General features: G+C 36.2%; 1 protein-coding gene across 6 annotated transcripts in view; it reads left to right on the forward strand.

The window, feature by feature from the left end:
- Positions 1-21185, forward strand: part of CUL2 (cullin 2) — a 105516-nt gene that overhangs the window by 57100 nt on the left and 27231 nt on the right. For all 6 annotated transcript variants that reach the window (XM_086714549.1, XM_086714546.1, XM_086714550.1 and 3 more), the window contains 2 exons: positions 18246-18342; positions 18435-18545. In XM_086714549.1, the coding sequence (XP_086570675.1) occupies positions 18246-18342; positions 18435-18545 (208 nt within the window). The remainder of the gene's footprint in view (positions 1-18245; positions 18343-18434; positions 18546-21185) is intronic.

Below are 21185 nucleotides of genomic sequence, written 5' to 3' on the forward strand. Positions count from 1 at the left end.
TATTTGCATGTAGCTGTCCAGTTTTCCCAACACCATTTATTGAAGACACCATCTTTTCCCCATTGTATATTCTAGCCTCCTTTGTCATAGATAAATTGACCATAGAAGCACGGGCTCTCTATTGTGTTCTATTGCCCTATATGGCTGTTTTTGTACCATACTATTTGGATTACTACAGCTTTAGTAGTGTATCTTGAAATCTGGGTTTGTGATACCTCCAGCTTTGTTCTTTCTCAAGATCGCTCTGACTATTCGAGGTTTTTTGTGGTTCCATACAAATTTTAGGATTACTTATTCTAGTTCTGTGAAAACTGCTATTGGTATTTTGGTAGTGATTGCTTTGAATTGGTAGATTCCTTTTGGGTAGTATGGACATTTTAACAGTAGTGATTCATTCAATCCATGAACATTGTTTATGTCATTTTCAGTTCTTTTCATCAATATCTTACAGTTTTCAGAGTATAGGTTTTTCACCTCCTTGGTTAATTTATTTCTAGACATCTTATACTTTTTGGTATAGTTACAAATAGAAATTTTAAAAAATTTCTTGGGGCGCCTGGTTGGCTCAGTTGGTTAAATAAGCGTCCGACTTCTGCTCAGGTCATGATCTCACGGTCCATGAGTTTGAGCCCCGCGTCAGGGTTGTTGGGGTCAGTGCTGACAGCTCAGAGCCTGGAGCTTGCTTCAGATTTTGTATTTCCCTCTCTTTGTCTCTGCACCCCCCACCCCCTCTCTCGCACTCTTTCTCTGTCAAAAATAAACTTCAAAAAAAAATTTAAATTTCTTTCTGTGTTATTAGTGTATACAAAACACATTTCTGTATATTAATTTTGTATCCTGCAAGCCTACTAAATTCATTTATTAGTTCTAATAGTTTTTTGGTGGGATTTTTAGTTTCTATATATAGTATCATATCATCTGCAAATAGTGACAGTTTTACTTCTTTCTTACCAATCTGGATGCCTTTTATTTCTTTTTTGTGTGTGATTGCTGCAGCTAGGACTTCCAGTGCTATGTTGAATGAAAGTTGTGAGAGTAGACATTTTTGTCTTGTTTCTAATCTGCAAATAGTGACAATTTTACTGCTTTCTTACCAATTGGGATGCCTTTTATTTCTTTTTCTTGTTTGATTGCTGCAGCTAGGACTTCAGTGCTATGTTGAATGAAAGTTGTAAGAGTGGACATTTTTATCTTGTTCCTGATCTTAGAAGAAAAGCTTTCAGGTTTTCACCATTGAATATGATGTTAGCTGTGGGTTTTTCATATATGGCCTTTATTATACTGAGGTATGTTTTCTCTAAATGACTTTGTCGGGTTTTTTGTTTTTTTATTACTAAATGTTTATTAATTTATTTTAGAGAGAGAGAGCAGAGGAGGGGCAGAGAGGGGAGAGAGAGAGAATCCCAAGCAGGCTCCCTGCTGTCAGCACAGAGCCCAATGTGGGGCTAGAACCTACGAACTGTGAGATCATGACCTGAGCTGAAATCAAAGAGTCTGACGCTTAACCTACTGAGCCACTCAGTTGCCCCTGTCGGGAGCTTTTATCATGAATGGATGTTGTATTTTGTCAGATGCTTTTTCTCTATCTGTTGAGATGATCATATAGTTTTTATCCTTCCTCTTGTTAATGTAAGGTATCACATCGATTGATTCATGAATACTGAACCACTCTTGCATCTCTGGAATAAATCCTACTTGATTGTGTTGAATGGTCCTTTTAATGCATTGTTGAATGTGGTTTGCTAATACTTTGTTGAGGATATTTGCATCTGTGTTAATCAGGGATATTAGACTGTAGTTTTTGTTTTGTTCTTTTGGTTTTGTTTTGTTTTTTAGTGATTGTCTTGGTTTGATGTCAGGGTAATGCTGACTTTGTAGAATGAATTTGGAGTGTTCCCTCCTCTTCTATTTCTTGGAATAGTATGAGAAGGATCATTGTTAAGTCTTCTTTAAATGTTTGGTAGAATTTGCCTGGGAAGCCATCTGGTCCTGGACTTTTTGTTTGTTGGGAGTTTTTCGATTACCAATTCATTATCATTACTAGTAATTGATCTGGTCAAGTTTTCTATTTCTTCCTGATTCAGTTTAGGAGATTGTATGTTTCTAGAAATTTATCCATTTCTTCTAGGTTGTCTAGTTTATTGGCATGTAATTGTTAGTGGTAGTTTCTTATTCTTTGTATTTCTCTGGTATGGGTTGTTATCTCTCCTCCTTCATTTCTGATTTTATTTATTTGAGCACCCCCCCCCCTTTTTTTTTGTATGAGTCTGGCTAAATGTTTATCAGTGGTGTTTATATTTCAAAGAACCAGCTTTTGATTTCATTGGTGTTTTCTTGTTTTTTCTTTAGTCTCCAGTTATTTCTGCTCTAATCTTTATTATTTTCTTTTCGTTTAAATTACTTATTTTGAGACAGAGAGAGAGAGCATGAACAAGCAGGAGAGGGGCAGTGAGAGAGGTAGAAAGAGAACTCTAAGCAGGCTGTGCACTGTCAGCACAGAGCCCAGTGTGGGGCTCAAACTCACAAACCATGACATCATGACCTGAACCGAAAACAAGAGTCAAATACCCAACCAACTGAGCCACCCACGCGCCCCTCTAATTTTTATTATTTTCTTCCTTCTACTAACATTAGGCTTAGTTTGTTCATATTTTTCTAGTTGCTTTCGGTGTAAGGTTTGATTATTTGATATTTTTCTTGTTTCTTGAGATAGGCTTGTATGAACGTATACGTCTCTCTCAGAACTGCTTTGCTGTGTCCCAAAGATTTTGGACTATTATTTTCATTTGTCTCCATGAATTTTTTGAGTTCCTCTTTGATTTCTTTGTTGACCCATTGATTGTTTAGTAGCATGTTGTTTAGCCTCCATGTATTTGTGTTTTTTCCTGGTGTTTTTTTCCTTGTAATTGATTTCTAGTTTCATACTATTGTGGTTGGTAAAGATGCTTGATATGATTTCAGTTTTCTTAAATTCATTGACACTTGTTTTGTGGCTTAACATGTGACCAGTCCTGGAGAATGTTCTTTTTTTTTTTTTTTTTTTTTTTTATATATATGAAATTTATTGTCAAATTGGTTTCCATACAACACCCAGTGCTCATCCCAAAAGGTGCCCTCCTCAGTACCCATCACCCACCCTCTCCTCCCTCCCACCCCCCATCAACCCTTAGTTTGTTCTCAGTTCTCAACAGTCTCTTATGCTTTGGCTCTCTCCCACTCTAACCTCTTTTTTTTTTTTTTTTTCCCCTCCCCCATGGGTTTCTCTTAAGTTTCTCAGGATCCACATAAGAGTGAAACCATGTGGTATCTGTCTTTCTCTGTATGGCTTATTTCACTTAGCATCACACTCTCCAGTTCCATCCACGTTGCTACAAAAGGCCATATTTCATTTTTTCTCATTGCCACGTAGTACTCCATTGTGTATATAAACCACAATTTCTTTATCCATTCATCAGTTGATGGACATTTAGGCTCTTTCCATAATTTGGCTATTGTTGAGAGTGCTGCTATGAACATTGGGGTACAAGTGACCCTATGCATCAGTACTCCTGTGTCCCTTGGATAAATTCCTAGCAGTGCTATTGCTGGATCATAGGGTAGGTCTATTTTTAATTTTCTGAGGAACCTCCACACTGCTTTCCAGAGCGGCTGAACCAATTTGCATTCCCACCAACAGTGCAAGAGGGTTCCCGTTTCTCCACATCCTCTCCAGCATCTATAGTCTCCTGATTTGTTCATTTTGGCCACTCTGACTGGCGTGAGGTGATACCTGAGTGTGGTTTTGATTTGTATTTCCCTGATAAGGAGCGACGCTGAACATCTTTTCATGTGCCTGTTGGCCATCCGGATGTCTTCTTTAGAGAAGTGTCTATTCATGTTTTCTGCCCATTTCTTCACTGGGTTATTTGCTTTTCGGGTGTGGAGTTTGGTGAGCTCTTTATAGATTTTGGATACTAGCCCTTTGTCCGATATGTCATTTGCAAATATCTTTTCCCATTCCGTTGGTTGCCTTTTAGTTTTGTTGGTTGTTTCCTTTGCTGTGCAGAAGCTTTTTATCTTCATAAGGTCCCAGTAATTCACTTTTGCTTTTAATTCCCTTGCCTTTGGGGATGTGTCGAGTAAGAGATTGCTACGGCTGAGGTCAGAGAGGTCTTTTCCTGCTTTCTCCTCTAAGGTTTTGATGGTTTCCTGTCTCACATTCAGGTCCTTGATCCATTTTGAGTTTATTTTTGTGAATGGTGTGAGAAAGTGGTCTAGTTTCAACCTTCTGCATGTTGCTGTCCAGTTCTCCCAGCACCATTTGTTAAAGAGACTTTTTTCCATTGGATGTTCTTTCCTGCTTTGTCAAAGATGAGTTGGCCATACGTTTGTGGGTCTAGTTCTGGGGTTTCTATTCTATTCCATTGGTCTGTGTGTCTGTTTTTCTGCCAATACCATGCTGTCTTGATGATGACAGCTTTGTAGTAGAGGCTAAAGTCTGGGATTGTGATGCCTCCTGCTTTGGTCTTCTTCTTCAAAATTACTTTGGCTATTCGGGGCCTTTTGTGGTTCCATATGAATTTTAGGATTGCTTGTTCTAGTTTCGAGAAGAATGCTGGTGCAATTTTGATTGGGATTGCATTGAATGTGTAGATAGCTTTGGGTAGTATTGACATTTTGATAATATTTATTCTTCCAATCCACGAGCAGGGAATGTCTTTCCATTTCTTTAAATCTTCTTCAATTACCTTCATAAGCTTTCTATAGTTTTCAGCATACAGATCCTTTACATCTTTGGTTAGATTTATTCCTAGGTATTTTATGCTTCTTGGTGCAATTGTGAATGGGATCAGTTTCTTTATTTGTCTTTCTGTTGCTTCATTGTTAGTGTATAAGAATGCAACTGATTTCTGTACATTGATTTTGTATCCTGCAACTTTGCTGAATTCATGTATCAGTTCTAGCAGACTTTTGGTGGAGTCTATCGGATTTTCCATGTATAATATCATGTCATCTGCAAAGAGCGAAAGCTTGACTTCATCTTTGCCAATTTTGACGCCTTTGATTTCCTTTTGTTGTCTGATTGCTGATGCTAGAACTTCCAGCACTATGTTAAACAACAGCGGTGAGAGTGGGCATCCCTGTCGTGTTCCTGATCTCAGGGAAAAAGCTCTCAGTTTTTCCCCGTTGAGGATGATGTTAGCTGTGGGCTTTTCATAAATGGCTTTTATGATCTTTAAGTATGTTCCTTCTATCCCGGAGAATGTTCTATATGATGTGAAAAGAATATGTATTCTGCTGTTTGTGGATGGAATGTTCTATATGTATCCTGTTAGGTCCATCTATCTGGTCTAAGGGGTTGTTCAAAGCCATTGTTTCTTTATTGATTTTCTGTTTGGATGATCTAACAACTGATATAAGTGGAGCATTAAAGTTCCTTACTATTAATGTATTACTGTCAATTTCTCCTGTTATGGGTGTTAATATTTGCTTTCTATATTTAGGTGCTCATATGTTGGATGCATAGATATTTACACTTGTTCTGTTCTCCTGTTGGATGGATCCCTTTATCATTATATACTGATTTTCTTTCTCTTGCTACAGTCTTTGTTTTAAAGTCTATTGTGTCTGATATATGTATTTATATTCCAGCCTTTTTTTCACTTCCATTTGCATAGAATGTTTTTTTCCATCCCTTCAATTTTACTCTGTATGATGTGTCTTTAGATCTGAAGTGAGTCTTGTAGGCAGCATATAGATGGGTCTTGGTTTTTTATCCATTTAGTTACCCTACGTCTTTTGATTGGAGTATTTAGTCCATAAATATTTAAAGTAATTACTGATAAGTATGTACTTATTAAATATTACTTTGTTTGTTGTTTTCTGGTTATTTTTGTAGTTCTTTTCTGTTCTTCTTTTCTCACTCTCTTCCCTTGTGGTTTGATGGCTTGCTTTAGTGTTATGCTTAGATTCTGTCCTCTTTATTTTTTGTGTATCTACTATAGGTGTTTGATTTCTGGTTACCATTGGGGTCATATATATCTTATGTGTATAGCAGGCTATATTAAGTTGATGGTTGCTCAATTTTGAATACATTGTGAAATCATTAAATTTCTACTCCCTCCCTCCACATTTTACTTATATGATAGCATATTTTACATCTTTTAAATTTATCTCTTGACTGATTTTTGCAGATATAATTGCTTTTAAATTGATGTGAAATTAAATACCTTTATTTTCTTTCCATTTAATGAACTCCCTTTAAACATTTCTTGTAAGGCTGGGTTAGTGGTGATAAGTTTTAACTTCTGTTTGTCTAGGGAATCTCTTTGTCTCTCCTTCAATTCTGAATGATAACGTTGTCAGGTAGAGTATTCTTGGTTGTAGGTTTTTTTCCTGTCAGTACTTTGAACATCTTGTACCACTTTCTTCTGGCCTTCAAAGTTTCTGCTGAAAAATCAGCTGATAGTCTTACAGTATTTCCCTTGTATATAACTGTTTTCTCTGCTGCTTTTAAAATTCTCTCTTTGTCATTACTTTTGCCATTTTAGTTATTAGGTGTCTTGGTGTGGGCGTCCTTGGGTTTGTCTTGTTAAGAGTTGTCTATACTTCCTGGACCTGAATGTTTGTTTTCTTTCTCAGATTAGGGAAATTTTCAGCTATTGTTTCTTTAAATAAATTCTCCAACCTCTTCTTCCTTCTTTTTCTGGGATCCCTGTCATACAGAAATTATTACTCTTGATGATGTTGCAGAGTTCTTTTAACCTATTCTTACCTATTCTTATTTTTTATTCTTTTTTTTTCTTTCTCTCTCTCTTTCTCTCTTTCTCTCTCTCTCTTTTTTAGGTTTGTTTTGTTTTGTCTTGTCTTTGCTGTTCAGCTTGATTGCTTTCCATTACCCTGTCTTCCAGATCACTGATCCATTCCTGCATTTTCTCATCTGCTGTTGATTCCCTCTAGTATATTTTTTTATTTCAGCTAATTGTGTTCTTCAACTCTTTTTAATATTTTGTATTTTTGTTGCAGTTCTCACTGAATTAATCCATTCTTCTCTCAAGTCAAGTATCGTAATGACCATTACTTTGAACTCTTTATGAGAAATATTTCATTTCATTTAGCTCTTTTTCTGTTATTTTGTCTTGTTCTTTCATTTGAGGCATATTCCTCTGCCTTCTTATTTTGTCTAAATCTGTTTCTGTATATAGTAGGTTAGCTGTGTCGCTTGGTCTTGAAAGTAGTAGACTTGTGTAGAAGAAGTCCTGTATTGCCCTGCAGCACAATCCCCCCCTCGTCAGCAAAACCAGGTGCTCCATTGGTGTCCCCTGTGTAAGCTGCATGGGCCTTCCTGTTGTGGCTGAGCCACAGTTGCTGTGGGCATGGTGGTAGATGGGACTGGCCTTCAGCCCAACTGTCTACAGTAACCTACTTTGCCTGCTGTTGGGGCACTGGACAGGATTTGTTCCCCACACTGTTGAGAGGCCCAGCTGTTAACTGCCTGGGCTAACTGGTAGTTGGGGCCAGCACTCACCCTAGCTGTCTGCAGTTAGTCTCTGCCACCACTGTTAGCATACTGAAGAACAAGGGCTTGCTCCATGTGTAGCCAGCTAAGAGGCCTGGCTGCCGGAACTGCGGATGAGCTAGTGTATGGTATTGTGACAGGGCAAGAGCCACTTTGGAAGGATGTCTGCTGAGACGGGTTTCTTGGGTGGAGCAGGTCAGTAGGAGAACACTGGGGAGGTGAGGACCAGCTGTGGTAGCAGTGTAGATGGGAGAGTGTTAGAACTGTGTCCAATTATATAGATCAGGGAGTAGAAGAGAAATGGCACCCACCAACACTTTAGCTCCTGGAGAAGTCTCCTGCAGATCCCTGCCCCGTCAACATATTCTAAGATTAGTCAGTAAATCTTCACATATACCCTAAGCACCTTCAAACTGTTTTTTTTTTTTTAACGTTTGTTTATTTTTGAGAGAGAGACAGTGCAGGCGGGAGAGGGGTAGAGAGAGAGGGAGACACAGAATCGGAAGCAGGCTTCAGGCTCTGAGCTATCACCACAGAGCCCGACACAAAGCTTGAACTCATGAGCCATGAGGTCATGACCTGAGCTGAGGTCGGATGCTTAACCAACTGAGCCATCCAGGCACCCCCAAACTGCTATTTCTATGCTGTGTCTCTGCCAAGTTATTTAGTGTGCTGGTTCTTTAAGGGCAAGGGCTCGGTTTCCTATTGCCCTCCAGGCCTCCAGGGGTTAAGCTCTGCTGGTTTTTAATGCTCCTGAAATTAAGCCAGATGATTTTCAAAGCCATACATTATGGGGACTCATCAGTGTGGGTCCCCAGGGCTGGAGGCCCCTGGTGTAGGGTCTAATCCCCTCACACCTTCTTGTTTGTGATATCCCTCCCACTTGTGGTTAGTTGCTTAGGGTTTGGTTCCTGACTGCATTTCTGTCTCTCGCATCTTTTTTTTTTTTTTTAATGTTTTTATTTATTTATTTTGAGAGACAGAGAGTGAGAAAGGGGGAGGAGCAGAGAGAGAGGGAGACAGAGGATCCAAAGCAGGCTCTGAGCTGACAGCAGAGAGCCCGATGTAGAGCTCAAGCCCATCAACCCAGAACATGATCTGAGCCGAGGTCAGAAGCTTCACCAACTGAGCTGCCCAGGCGCCCCTTCTCACACTTTTTTTTGATGTGGCTTCCTCTACAACTAGTTGTGGAAGATTTGTTCTGCCAGTCTTCAGATTATTTTCAGAATTGTGTAGATGTAGTTGTTGACTTGGTGTGTCCATGAGATGAGGTGAGCTCACTATCCTCCTACTCTGCCATCTTTCCAATTTCCAGCTTTTTGCCAAATCTTAGAGTGCTGGATCCCAAAACAGTTGTCTCAGAATTTTTTATACTGCCTGTAGTTTTTTCAGTAGTCAGATATTTATTTCTTCTGAGTCCGTTGTGAGTTATTTTTTCAGAATTTTTAGAAGTAGTTGTTGACAGTATTTACTTTAAAAAAGTTGTTATTTGGAAGAACTTTAAATTTATAGAAGAGTTGCAAAGCCAATACAGAAAGTTCCTGTATACTCCTCTTTTCCTAATATTACCATTTCACAACCCATGGTATATTTATGAACGTTAGTATAAAACTGTTAACTAAACTACAGATTGTATTTGTACTTTCTCAGTTTTTCACTGATTCTGCTCCAGGATCCAGTCTAAATCACAACATTGTATTTAGCTGTCATGTCTCTCTTGGTCTCTTCTACTTGGTGGAGATATTTTTAGTCTTCCATTGTCTCTCATGAATTGACACTTTTTTTTAAAAATTAGTGATCAGGTATTTTGTAGTATGTCTGTCAACTTTGATTTCTGTGATGTTGGGTCAGATTAGACTGAGATTATGGGTTTGGAGGAGGAATTCCACATGGTGATATATATGCCCTTCTCATCATATAATATCAAAGAGTAGAGTATATCAACAATACTTTCTTTTTTTTACTTGTGATACTAACTTTAGTCACTTGGTATTTTATTTTCCTTTTAATTCCCATCTGGAGTGATGTCTTCACTCATAATATTGCTTGCATGTATCTTTTCGTGAGGACTTTCACTAGAGATTTGTGTATTTTGTTGGATTTTTTTTTTCGAAGAATCCGTTTTGTCTCAGTTGATCTTCCCTGTTGTATCTTTCTTTCTCTTTTATTATCCCATTCTTATTTTTCTTTTCTTTCCTTCTTCTGGGAGACAAGACTGTTTTTAGATTGGACTGAAATGTATATAGAATCTTCGGTGAGAGGGACACTTTAAAATCTCTAACCAAAGTTTTGGTTTTTTTTACAGGAATCTGTGTATTCGTTCAGCTGAGATATGATTATATAGTGTGGAGGTTGAGGAAGGGTTCCTAATGTAAGACAGTATGTAGAATTCCTGATATTTAAGCATTGTTTTCTATCTGGTAATCTCAGTTAAAGAAAATAAAGACATTAATAATTTACCTAGCTTATTGTAGCCCTGTGTTAGAGCTCCATTAATAATTTTTAAAAGCATAAGAAATAGTTGAATTACTGCCCATACTTCCTACTGCAAATGATGAAATTTACTTTTTAAAAAGAGCGATTAGGAGTAAGAAGTAAAATAAAGTGAAAATTGATTGAAAATTACAAGTTTTTAAAATACCAGAGTGGAGTAACTTGTTCCCTAGGGAATATTTTTACACACTTCTGTGATTTAGCTGCCAGCTATTTTTCCCTTGATGCCAAAAGAATTTTGTCTAAATCAAGTTACTAAAAGAGAATGTTAACAATACCCATTTTATATTGCTGTTGTTGAGATGAAATGAGATGCTTTATGTAAAGTATTTACTACACTCCCTGAGGCATAATAAGGTACAATAAGTATTCAGTAAAATTAATATCCAAGTGAAAACTTTTGATAATAACTCCTTAAAGCAATCCAGTTTGTGTAGGTATTTTTCATTAAACAGGTTCTTATGTAAGTTAACATTATCTGTTATTCTTCAAATCTGTAATGGATTTAACAGGTTGAAACGCCTTTTGGTTGGATCAGTTTTGGTTTTTTTTTTTTTTATCCTTGGGAGTTATGCTTTTTTACTTCCCAAACTCTTGAGAAAGTATTTATAGATGTTTTCAGAAAAATGATTCTCAGCCTACATAGTCTTAATCTTCCTTGATTCCTTAGGTCTAGATTCTTGCCCCCCCACCTCCTTTTAAATTTTAAGCAACCCTCTCTAAATAATTTGTATGAACAACAGACAGATTGGAAATCAGGGCATTCCAATTTCTTTTATAATTCTGTTTCCTGAATAAATTACCTCATTGGATTCCTGTGAAATAGGGAAGGTTGTATCAGCTGACCTTTGGAGGCCCCTTTCAACTTGAAATTTCTGTTTTGCAGTATATGGTTTTATATGAGGTCTAATTAGATTTAAATAAGAAAGCAACTGTCATAAACAGGATGACAATAACGCAAGAGACTTTGACAAGAGACTGGTAAATTGCTGAGAGCACTAGGAAACATAGTTTGAAAACAATGCACAGAAGTAAAGAGAAGATTATACGTTAAAAAACTTCAGAGTAGAGAATACTAATGAACCAGCAATCCTTGACAGATAGAACTCGTTTCCTTCTTCCGTAGATGGGTCTTACTTAATACTAAAGTTATTTAATGTAGTCTGAAAGATTATTTTTATCACAATGGCCAAGAGTTGCTAAAAGATAAAAACATGTCTTTCCTAATTCTTAAATACTTAGTAGCATGTTTGCTCTTAGATATTCACCATAACAGATACTGGTACTTTGAAACTGTGTTCCATCAGCTGTCTACATTTCTTTTTTTTTTTTTTTTTTTTTTTTTGGCCCTATGATTTTTAACACTGTCCTTTAGCTAAAAATGCTTGCTTGTACCACATAGGTAGTTATCTGATACTAATGTGATTGCTCTTTCCTACAATTTCGGTTAGATAATCTCTACCTCAGTTAATTTTATAATGATTATAATTTTTTTTAAAGCAGAGTAATACATTTTTTCCCCTCTTTCAGCTGTGTAGTATTAAACTCATCAGTAAAAGAATTAATTTGGTTGCTATCTTTAAAGAAAAGATTACTTCTTAATGTAAGTTTGGTTATGTGTATTAGGTATATTTTATGACCTACCACCACCCATGAGCCTAGGAATTTTTGTATGTGATCTCACATGCAATTGTCTTACATTTACCATCTTATAAGAAAAATATATAGATCATAATATTTCCAGTCCTGAGGTAACTTCTTTGAAGATTTCAGAAAATTGAGGCCCATCTCAGCGTTTGAAGAAGTAAAGTTACCTGTCAGACTAATGGAAGATTTTTCCTTGTGAAATCAGTATGTTCCACTAAGTGAGGATTCTTATGGAGCATGAATGCTGAAATACTTAGTAAACTATAGTTAGAATTTCATGACTTTTCAGTTGGGTGAAGTGGGATCTCTGCAGGAAAGACAAGAAGAAGGTTTAAAAGGACAGACAGAAAAGACAGCAATGTAAAATGATGTAAAAGGAGAAAAGGAGGAGCTGATGGCTTAAAGATCATGCATCATCTGCTTTTAAGATATAAACTGGGACTGAACTCTTTCAGCTTAATTGTATTCTTATAAAGATGGCTTCTCTTGAGCTATGTAAACACTATAGGAATAATCGCAGTTTCATTCATTTTGAAGAAAAGTGTTTCAGAGAAATATTAGGTTTAAAAGTGGAATGTAGGTTGTAGAATTTTTAAGTAAAGGTGCTCCTTCATATATATATATATAAGGAAGAAAACACATGATGTAACCATAGATTGTATATTGCATATTTTTCAGTATTTACTTCACTTGGAAAGATAGAAGTAATTTTGTTCATATGGTAACTTATCTATCTTTCATATTAATATAGTAGAATTGCCAACTGGGACTTTCAGTGCAGTAACAACCTAAAGTTGTTTATAATTTTAATAAATAAAATAGTGTAACTTCATGGATCCAAATGTTATAGTATAAGAATTTGAATATTTTCAGTAATATATAAAGAGGCAAGCATAAATATGGAAAATAAATATTGTGATATAAATTTTCTGCAAGGACTTTAGTTTTACTTAAAATTAAAATTGGATATATGAAATTATAAAAAGGAAATAAATACATATATTTTTAAATGCTTATAAAAGGAATTACTTAGATACTTAAGGATACCATTGAAAACCCTGAGTTTTTTTTTTTTTTTAATTTTTTTTTTTTTTCAACGTTTATTTATTTTTGGGACAGAGAGAGACAGAGCATGAACGGGGGAGGGGCAGAGAGAGAGGGAGACACAGAATCGGAAACAGGCTCCAGGCTCTGAGCCCTCAGCCCAGAGCCTGACGCGGGGCTGGAACTCACAGACCACGAGATCGTGACCTGGCTGAAGTTGGACGCTTAACCGACTGCGCCACCCAGGCGCCCCGAAAACCCTGAGTTTTTAATGTTAGAAGGATTCAGAGTTGCATTTCTTTTCCCCAGTAATTCTGTAGTTAACTTTTTAGTGTTGAGTACTCTGTGAACAAAAGCAAAAATTGAAATGAAATTCTTCTCTTTGAATTTGGAACACTTTGTAACATAGCCTGGTATGGCTGATGTATGCTTTCTCTGATGCATCCTTGTGTTTGTCATTTTTATTTATTAGTTGTTTAGACCCTGGAGACTTCATTGAGGGAAAAATACAGTCTTAGATAAAGACAAAAATCTAACTCAGTCTTTATTCTTTTGAATCTCAGAGTTTCTGAAAAATGTATTTTAAAGTTTCCCAGCTCAGTTTTAGATTTATTGACTTTTTCCCTTGCAATTAATAGTTTTTGTTTCATACATTTTGAATCTCTGTTTGTTAGTTGAGTAAATATCAGGATTATTATCTTCATGGTTAATTATTTTTATTGTTGTAACATCATATATCTTGTGCTCTTTTTCTTTATTCTGGCACATATTAATATTGTTATATCAGTTTTCTTTTGTATTTGGGGGGATTTTGCTCTGTGTGCGTTATTTAACTTTTTAAATGTAAATTAAAAGATACAGAAAACTGCACAACACAATTGTACAGCCTAATGAATTATTATAAAGTGAATATTCTTGTTATTACCACCCAAGTCAAGAAATAGAACCATACCAGCCACCCCTGAAACCTTTATATGTGTCCCATCCCTTCCTTTATGCAAAAGTTACCTTTACGCTGACTTGTAAGGTAGTTCCTTTCTTCTATTTCTTATGATTTTATCACCCATGTGTATATTCCTAGACTCTGTAAGAGTTTAGTTTTGTCCATCCAAAAAATGTTCCTTTGTCCTCTTTATTTCCTGCAAATTGGCAGACTCCTTGGTTCCCTCGGATGAAACTATAGATACTTTGTTCTTTCATAATGTCTGTTTTTTCACTTGTTTTGGATATAAGCAACCACTGATGCTGAATACTGACATCTTTTGTTTAATGAGCTTTATAAAACTGTCACTCTATTTCTATCATTTTGTTTTAACTCCTACCTGGAAGCAATAATTTTATAAAGACATGCTTCCCTTCGTCTACTATTTGGTTACCCAATGGTGAAGTTCATATAGGAAGGGTAAAATAACTGCTTAGTTTGTTCTTTACCCATTTGTCAAGATAATGAGTTGGGTTGTTGTTATCCTCAGAAAGTGAGCAATTAGCCTTATTCCCCCAGTATATTATGATGATCTTATAGACCTAAATACATTTGATTTGTTTCTATTCATTGTGGTGTTTTACTAAAGTTTAAATTGCTTCCATTTGGTTAGGTGGCACCATGGTCTTTTTGAGAAGATCCTAGTCATCCTTGCAACCTTTCTTGTTACCTAGTGTGTCAGGATGTGCCAGACTCACCTTGTACATTTTCTTCCCTGGACCATGTAATTAGCTACTCAATGAAAAACTTAGTTTTAAATACACAAGTGGTACATACATTCTTGAAAAACTTTGAATGTTCCAGATCCTTTTCTTAGGCTTTCTCTTCCCAGAGGTAATAATCCCTGTTATTATTTGCTTAAGTGTCTTTACAAACCTTTTCCTAGGTCTTTTTATGTTTACATACAGAAATAAGTACAATACAGAGATTGTTTTCTTTTTTATGTGATTTTTTCTAACTTTTTAAAATCATAAATGATGTACATACTTACTAACTTCTTTTTTTATTCAATTATATATCTTGATAATTTTTCTGTTAGTATATACCACATTCTTTTTAAACTGTTACTTAGTATTTATTTAGTATGGTCCTACCTCATTTTATTAAACCCTTCTCATGGTGTATATTAGGTTGTTTCCAGTTTACCCACTAATCCAACTCTCGCTTTTTATCGTGCATGAATGCAGATGTTTGTTTGGAGCCATAGAGTACATGCATTTAGAATTTTGCCAGTTTGCCCTCTGATGCGCTTGTTCTTCCACAAGCAGAATGTGAGAATGCCTGTTTCTCTGCCATTCAGCAATACTTGCTGTTAGGAAATCTTGCCAGTCTGAAGGTAAAACATTTCCTCGATTTCCCATTGCCTTTCTCGGGTGGGAATAGGGGAAACTAGAAGGTGTTCTCAGGTGAGGGCCGCAGCAAGTCTTCTGGTTGCAGCGGTTTCCCTTCTTGAGCTCCGCTGCCTCTCATGCCCTGCTTACCGCCCCAGAGGGTCACACACACAGCTGCGACTCGTCTTGCTTCAGAGACTGACTCTTGCTCCTCATGTCCTGGATGGTTTTATCAACTTTCTGTGCTGTCCAGCTTTCGGTGTCTGCCACTTCTTTGCCTGTCTTCCTCTACTCCCTTCCCATCCTCTCCTTGTAGCATTTCATTCTCTTGTGCATTTTTGCATATAGTTTTATTTTCCCACACTGTCCTGTCTTCTTTCCATCTTTTTTCAATTTCTTTAAGTCCAAGGGCTACCACCAACAATGGGGTACTAAAAAGTAACCTTCCTGTCATTTCCCAGATTTACAGTAGGGACAGGGGACTGCATTTAGTTTGCTGGAACGCTACTTTCATTTAAACATACGGTAAAGGGAAGGTTTCACTAAGAGATTAATGTACCCCTTGTCATATATCAGTATCAAGACTTTTGAGAGTTCCAGCCTAACTTTTGATGACTGTCACAAATTTGGTCTGCTGTTTGAGTTAAAAGCTCATTTCATAGGCTTTAAAAGCTTTGATTTTAAAATGACAATCAGTGCTTTTTTGGTCTCTTTATTCTCTTCTCTAATATATTAAAAATGCTTCCATTTTGTTCCTATTAGTACTTAAAATAATAGGTGGTATTTATTAATTGTTTATTCCTATACCAAGCACTGTGTTACATGCATTCTAGCATTATGCTTAATCTTTACCACATCCTCACAGCCATGAGGTGTAGGTACTTTTATTATCCCCACTTTACAGAAGAGGAGATCTGAGTGAGTACCAAGAGGTTAAGAAGTGCCTGCCCAAGGTGACATATTAATGCAGCCAGAACTCAAACCCAGGCAGCCTGACTCTAAAATCCTGGTCTTAAGGTCTATGCTAAATATTCCTTTTGGTACCTATCATCTCAGCTGATTGGTTTCATTATGTTGGTAATTTCATTATGACTTTTGTAGGCATTTGCCACACAGTCCTGTTAAGATAAAATAATTAGCAATATTTCTAAAAATTCATTTCTTTTCTCAGGGTTTATCTCTTGGGACCAGGTTCTTAGATGAAAACTAGAGTTTATTCAGATGACCAATTTAGTCAGTGCTTTTGTGTATTACTAACTTGGTATCATTTCAGTTTATTTTCATTATCTGTCAGCCTAATAGAAATACTGTATATTTATAATGTTTTGTATAGTTATAAAAGTGTGTGGTGATCTTAAAGATTGAATAATTATGCCTAAGAGTTTCTGAATTCAGCTGTTACCTTTTTAGGGAGGACAGCTTAGTTATTAAGCACTAGGAATATCTGTGTTTCTTCTAGACAGTGTGTTACCCAATTCCAGCTTACCTGGGCCTTTTGGGATCAGAAACAAATGGCAAGAGTGCTGAGAATATCAGGAGTGGAAGTTTTCCTGGTGCTGAGCAGGGAGAATAGACTTTGGTCATGAAAAGAATTTTAGTAGTCTAATTTTCCAAAAATTCAGATGTTTCTCATTCTTGACTGATTTTTATTTGGCCCTAGGCAAAGTTAAAAGAAAAAAAATCTGGTGTGTTCCAACTAGATGAGATAGGTTAGATCATTATTTCACCAGATTTAATTTGGATTTAGGAAGGAACTGATAGAAGGTGAGCAGAGCAGTATATGTGACATTATAGGAACTCATTGCTTTTGTTAGTAGTATCAAAATGTAGATTTTGTATCTGAGATTTTATAACTGACAGAATTATATATTTGTCCCTATATTTGTTCAAGTACAAAAACCTTCCCCCAGACTATCCAGATAATTAAAGAAAGAATGAAAGAGTATTAGAGAGATGCAGAGGCAGGGAGGGACACTAATATGTAAACATCATTGCCTCAACACTTTTCAAAAATGTTAGAAAGTGTTTTTATCCTACTGTAAAGAACAAGATATTTTTACGATGGAATGGTGATCATGTATTTTCTGTTCTCTCTGTAAAATAAATATTAACTCAGAGGGAAAAAAAAGACATTTTAAAGTGAGGTGAAAGATTGCCGGGAGGAAGGTAAACCTTTGACCGCATAATGGTTTGATTTGAGCATTAGTACTGGAGTCAGAAACTCCCAACTTTGGGCCAGACTGTTGGGCTGTGGCTTTAGGCAAACTATTTTTTTCTATTTCATTTTCCTCTTTCTGTAATTAGAAAGCCTGACATTCACCTACACTTGTTACCATGTTTAAAACTTGCATCTTAGGGGCGCCTGGGTGGCTCAGTTGGTTGAGTGTCCAACTTCAGCTCAGGGCGTGATCTCGCGGTTCATGAGTTCGAGCCCTGCGTCGGGTTCTGTGCTGACAGCTTGGAGCCTGGAGCCTGCTTCAGATTCTGTGTTTCCCTCTCTCTCTGCCCTACCCCCGCTCATGCTCTGTCTCTCTCTCTCTCAAAAATAAATAAACATTAAAAACAATTTTTTGATAAATAAAACTTGCATCACAAATAGTGCCTTGGCTAAGTAGGAACTTACCAAATGTCACATGAATAATTGAGGTGATTTTAGATTCCTTTGCAGCTGTAAAGGGATATAGAAATACTGAAACATATCTCACTAAATGTCTAAAATTTCCAAAAACCTTTGTGTTTGCATGGGAAGCAACTCAGTGGCAGATCTCTTAGAGAATAGCACCTATTAGTCCCTTCAGGGAGTAATAATATATAGAGTTTATGTGTACTGTCAGATTATTATGGGCATACTTGTAATGGTCCAGACTGAATTCTGACCAAATCCTCTAGTAACAGTTTGTGGCAAGTCAAATTCAAATATTTTTAACCATCAGTATTAAAAGTCTTGAATTGATGGCCTCATGTCTACTCTAAAATGAAAGTAGTATCATCCGAGTATCAATGTAGTATTTACAATTAACACTTTTCTCATTTATTGAAATGACATCTAATGACTACATTAACTATCATAAATATTAATTCAGCTATGATATGAAAAAAATTATTTTTAAGCATCAAGCATGCATTGACCTTTAAAATGCTTTATAAATTGATTAGACCAATAGAATATTAACAGCCATATTTTGGCATTCTTTGCTATTTTTCCATAGATAATTGTATTCTCAATATTTTTTGTTATACCTTGTTTTAGTGATCGTGGTGGAGAAGACCCAAACCAGAAAGTAATCCATGGGGTTATTAACTCCTTTGTTCATGTTGAACAGTATAAGAAAAAATTCCCCTTAAAGGTAAAAAGCCTCCTTTAAAAACATAATCAGACCTTTAATTTTTTAAATTACTTGTTCTAATTTTTTAATTAAATTTTAATTGATTTATTTAGTTTTATCAGGAAATCTTTGAGTCTCCCTTTCTGACTGAAACAGGAGAATATTACAAACAAGAAGCTTCAAATTTATTACAAGAATCAAACTGCTCACAGTATATGGAAAAGGTAAGAAAGAGCATATTATGTTAAATGCATCATCTCTTATATGTCAGGCATGGTTTTATTTAACATTTGTTTTCTTAATTAAGAAAGTGGAAAAAGCTTTTATTTGTTTGATCATTACTCTGGGTTAAAATTAATGTGCAATTCCTATTGATAAATCATTGTTCTTGCTGTGGCATTTTCCATGAGAAAAAGTGCTATCCAATTTTCATCATGGTTGATGCTTTTTGATAAATCCTGATTGTTTGATTTGCTTGCCTTTAAAATTAATATTCACAGTCTTGGCTAAAGGATAAACTATATTTACGCTTAGTAGACAAGTTTAAGGCATAGGATAAACATAGAAGCGAGGTATGTGGGTTTTTATCTTTTCTTCTTTAAAATGGAAGTGAAAATAAGGAAAAATATAATAATTCTAGATATTTGGATAGGTTACTCTTTGGGTCTGTTCAACTTTTGGAAGACTGAGTAAAAGCTCCAGAAGAAACTTTAATTAATCCTTAAACCAACATTTATTGATTACCATATTTAAAACTGTATGTGTATTTTCTTGGTAAAGGAATAGTTATAAAGTCAGCCATCATATAAGATGTATTAAATTTTTAGCCAGGTTTTTTTTACTTGCTGTACTGAATTTCAAGCATTTTATTATAGGATGATATGTTAGTTTGTTTAGCCAAGAAAAATAATGTATTATAAGTGGAATAATTATAGACTGGCCTCCATAGATGACAGGTTAAGAAATATCAGTACTTACTGATACATTATATATTCCACAAAGCCCAGGTCTAGAAGTCTGAGCTCTTTTATTCTCTTCCTGCTGTTGTCACTAGCTCTGGTACCTTGAGTAAGCCTCTGGGACATTTTTCTCCATCTATTAAGAGGTTACATTAAGTCAGTGATTCTTAGCTCCAAGCCCTTTTTGCATCTTAGACTCTTGTTAAAGGTTCTAGGTCCAATCCTGAAAAGTATGCACAGAATATCAGTGATACGTACACTCCTTGTTACATTTGGTTCACAAGGAGGGCCTTGGCAAAAATACTGTATTTTCACTTATGTAGAACCATACACTGTCTAGAATGTGGGATATCTAGAATAGATAAATTAATGGAGACAGAAAGTTGTTGAGATGTTACTGGGAGGAGGAGAGAATAGAGAGTTATTGTTTAATGGTTAAAGAGTTTTTGTTCGGTGTGGTGAAAAAGTTTTAGAAATAGTTGCACAACACTGTGAATGTAATTAATGCCACTGAACACAGTCAAAAAGTGGTTAAAGTGACATATTTTATGTTATATATATTTTACCACAATTTTGAAAACACTAATAATGTAATACACCCAAACCATTGAATTATATTTTAAATGGGTAAATCATACAATAAGTAAATTATATCTCAAACTGTAAAAAGGAGGGCCTTTGGAAATTATGTTTGGGAAATAGCATATATAAAAGTAGTTCATTTAATTTACAGACTAATGTAGCTGTCCTACTTCTCTTTCTGTATTTTACCTGTAGTTTTGGCCTTTCCTCCCCAGCTATAAGTGATTTTGTAATTATTTGAAGCCTTGCATGGAGATACTCCACTCTTGTCTACCTTCCTCTTGATACGTACGCTTCTCCCGATTGTCATTATTTTTTTTTCCTTTACTCATCCTTCCTCACCTCCAGACTCTAATTCCTGTTGCATTTAGTTAACCCATAAACACTAAAGTCACTTACAGTGCACTATAATGATTAATAGGCATAATTCTTTTAAGGGATATTTTTGTTTTGAAAGAAAAACTTACTAACCAAAATGACTGTCTTCGTTGATTAAATATGTGCTATAAACATCTTATAAGCTATTATTTTTTTTTTTTTTTTTGAGAGAGAGACAGTTCACACATATGCACATGAATGAGCAGGGAGGGGCAGAGGAAGAGGAAGAAAGAGAATCTTAAGCAGGCTCCATGCCCAGCACAGAGCCTGGAGCCCTATGTGCGGCTTGATCTCACAAGCATGAGATCACTTGAGCTGAAATCAAGAGTCGACGCTTAACCAGCAGAGCCACCCAGATGCCCCATCATCTTTTAGTCTGGATACTTTTTTGGCTACCTTTGGTTTCTGTGTCTGCCCTGAACTCCTGGTTCCACAGGGTAGCAAAGATAGGACCATGAATCTCTCTTCCATCTTTACCTCATTTTCATCAAAAGGTATCTGAGAGGTATCCAGGAATGATGTCTTATTTCCCCTCTCAACATCACCTTTCATCCCAGTATTAGCTTCTTTTTTTTTAAGTTTTGTTTGTTTACTTTAAGAGAGAGGGAGAGAGTGTGAGCAGGGGAGGGGCAGAGGGAGAAGGAGAGAGTAAATCCCAAGCAGGCTGCATGCTATCAGCGTGGGACTCAGTCTCTAAACCATGAAATCATGACTTGAGCTGAAACCAAGACTTGGATGCTTAACCAACTGAGCCACCAGGCACTCCCTCCCCCCAGTATTATCTAATTATGCCCAGACAAATCAGTAGTACTCCCTAAAGGCTTAGCTATACATAGTTCTCTGGGACCTGTTAAGTTCAAAAACTGTAGTTATATAGCTTTGCATTGCAGGGTATTTTCAAAGTCTATACTATGCTAGCATGATTTTTATTGCAAATGCAGTTTT

This window comes from Puma concolor, chromosome B4 (genome assembly GCF_028749965.1).
Source record: "Puma concolor isolate L17-30 chromosome B4, mPumCon1.1.hap2, whole genome shotgun sequence".
NCBI lineage: Eukaryota > Metazoa > Chordata > Mammalia > Carnivora > Felidae > Puma > Puma concolor.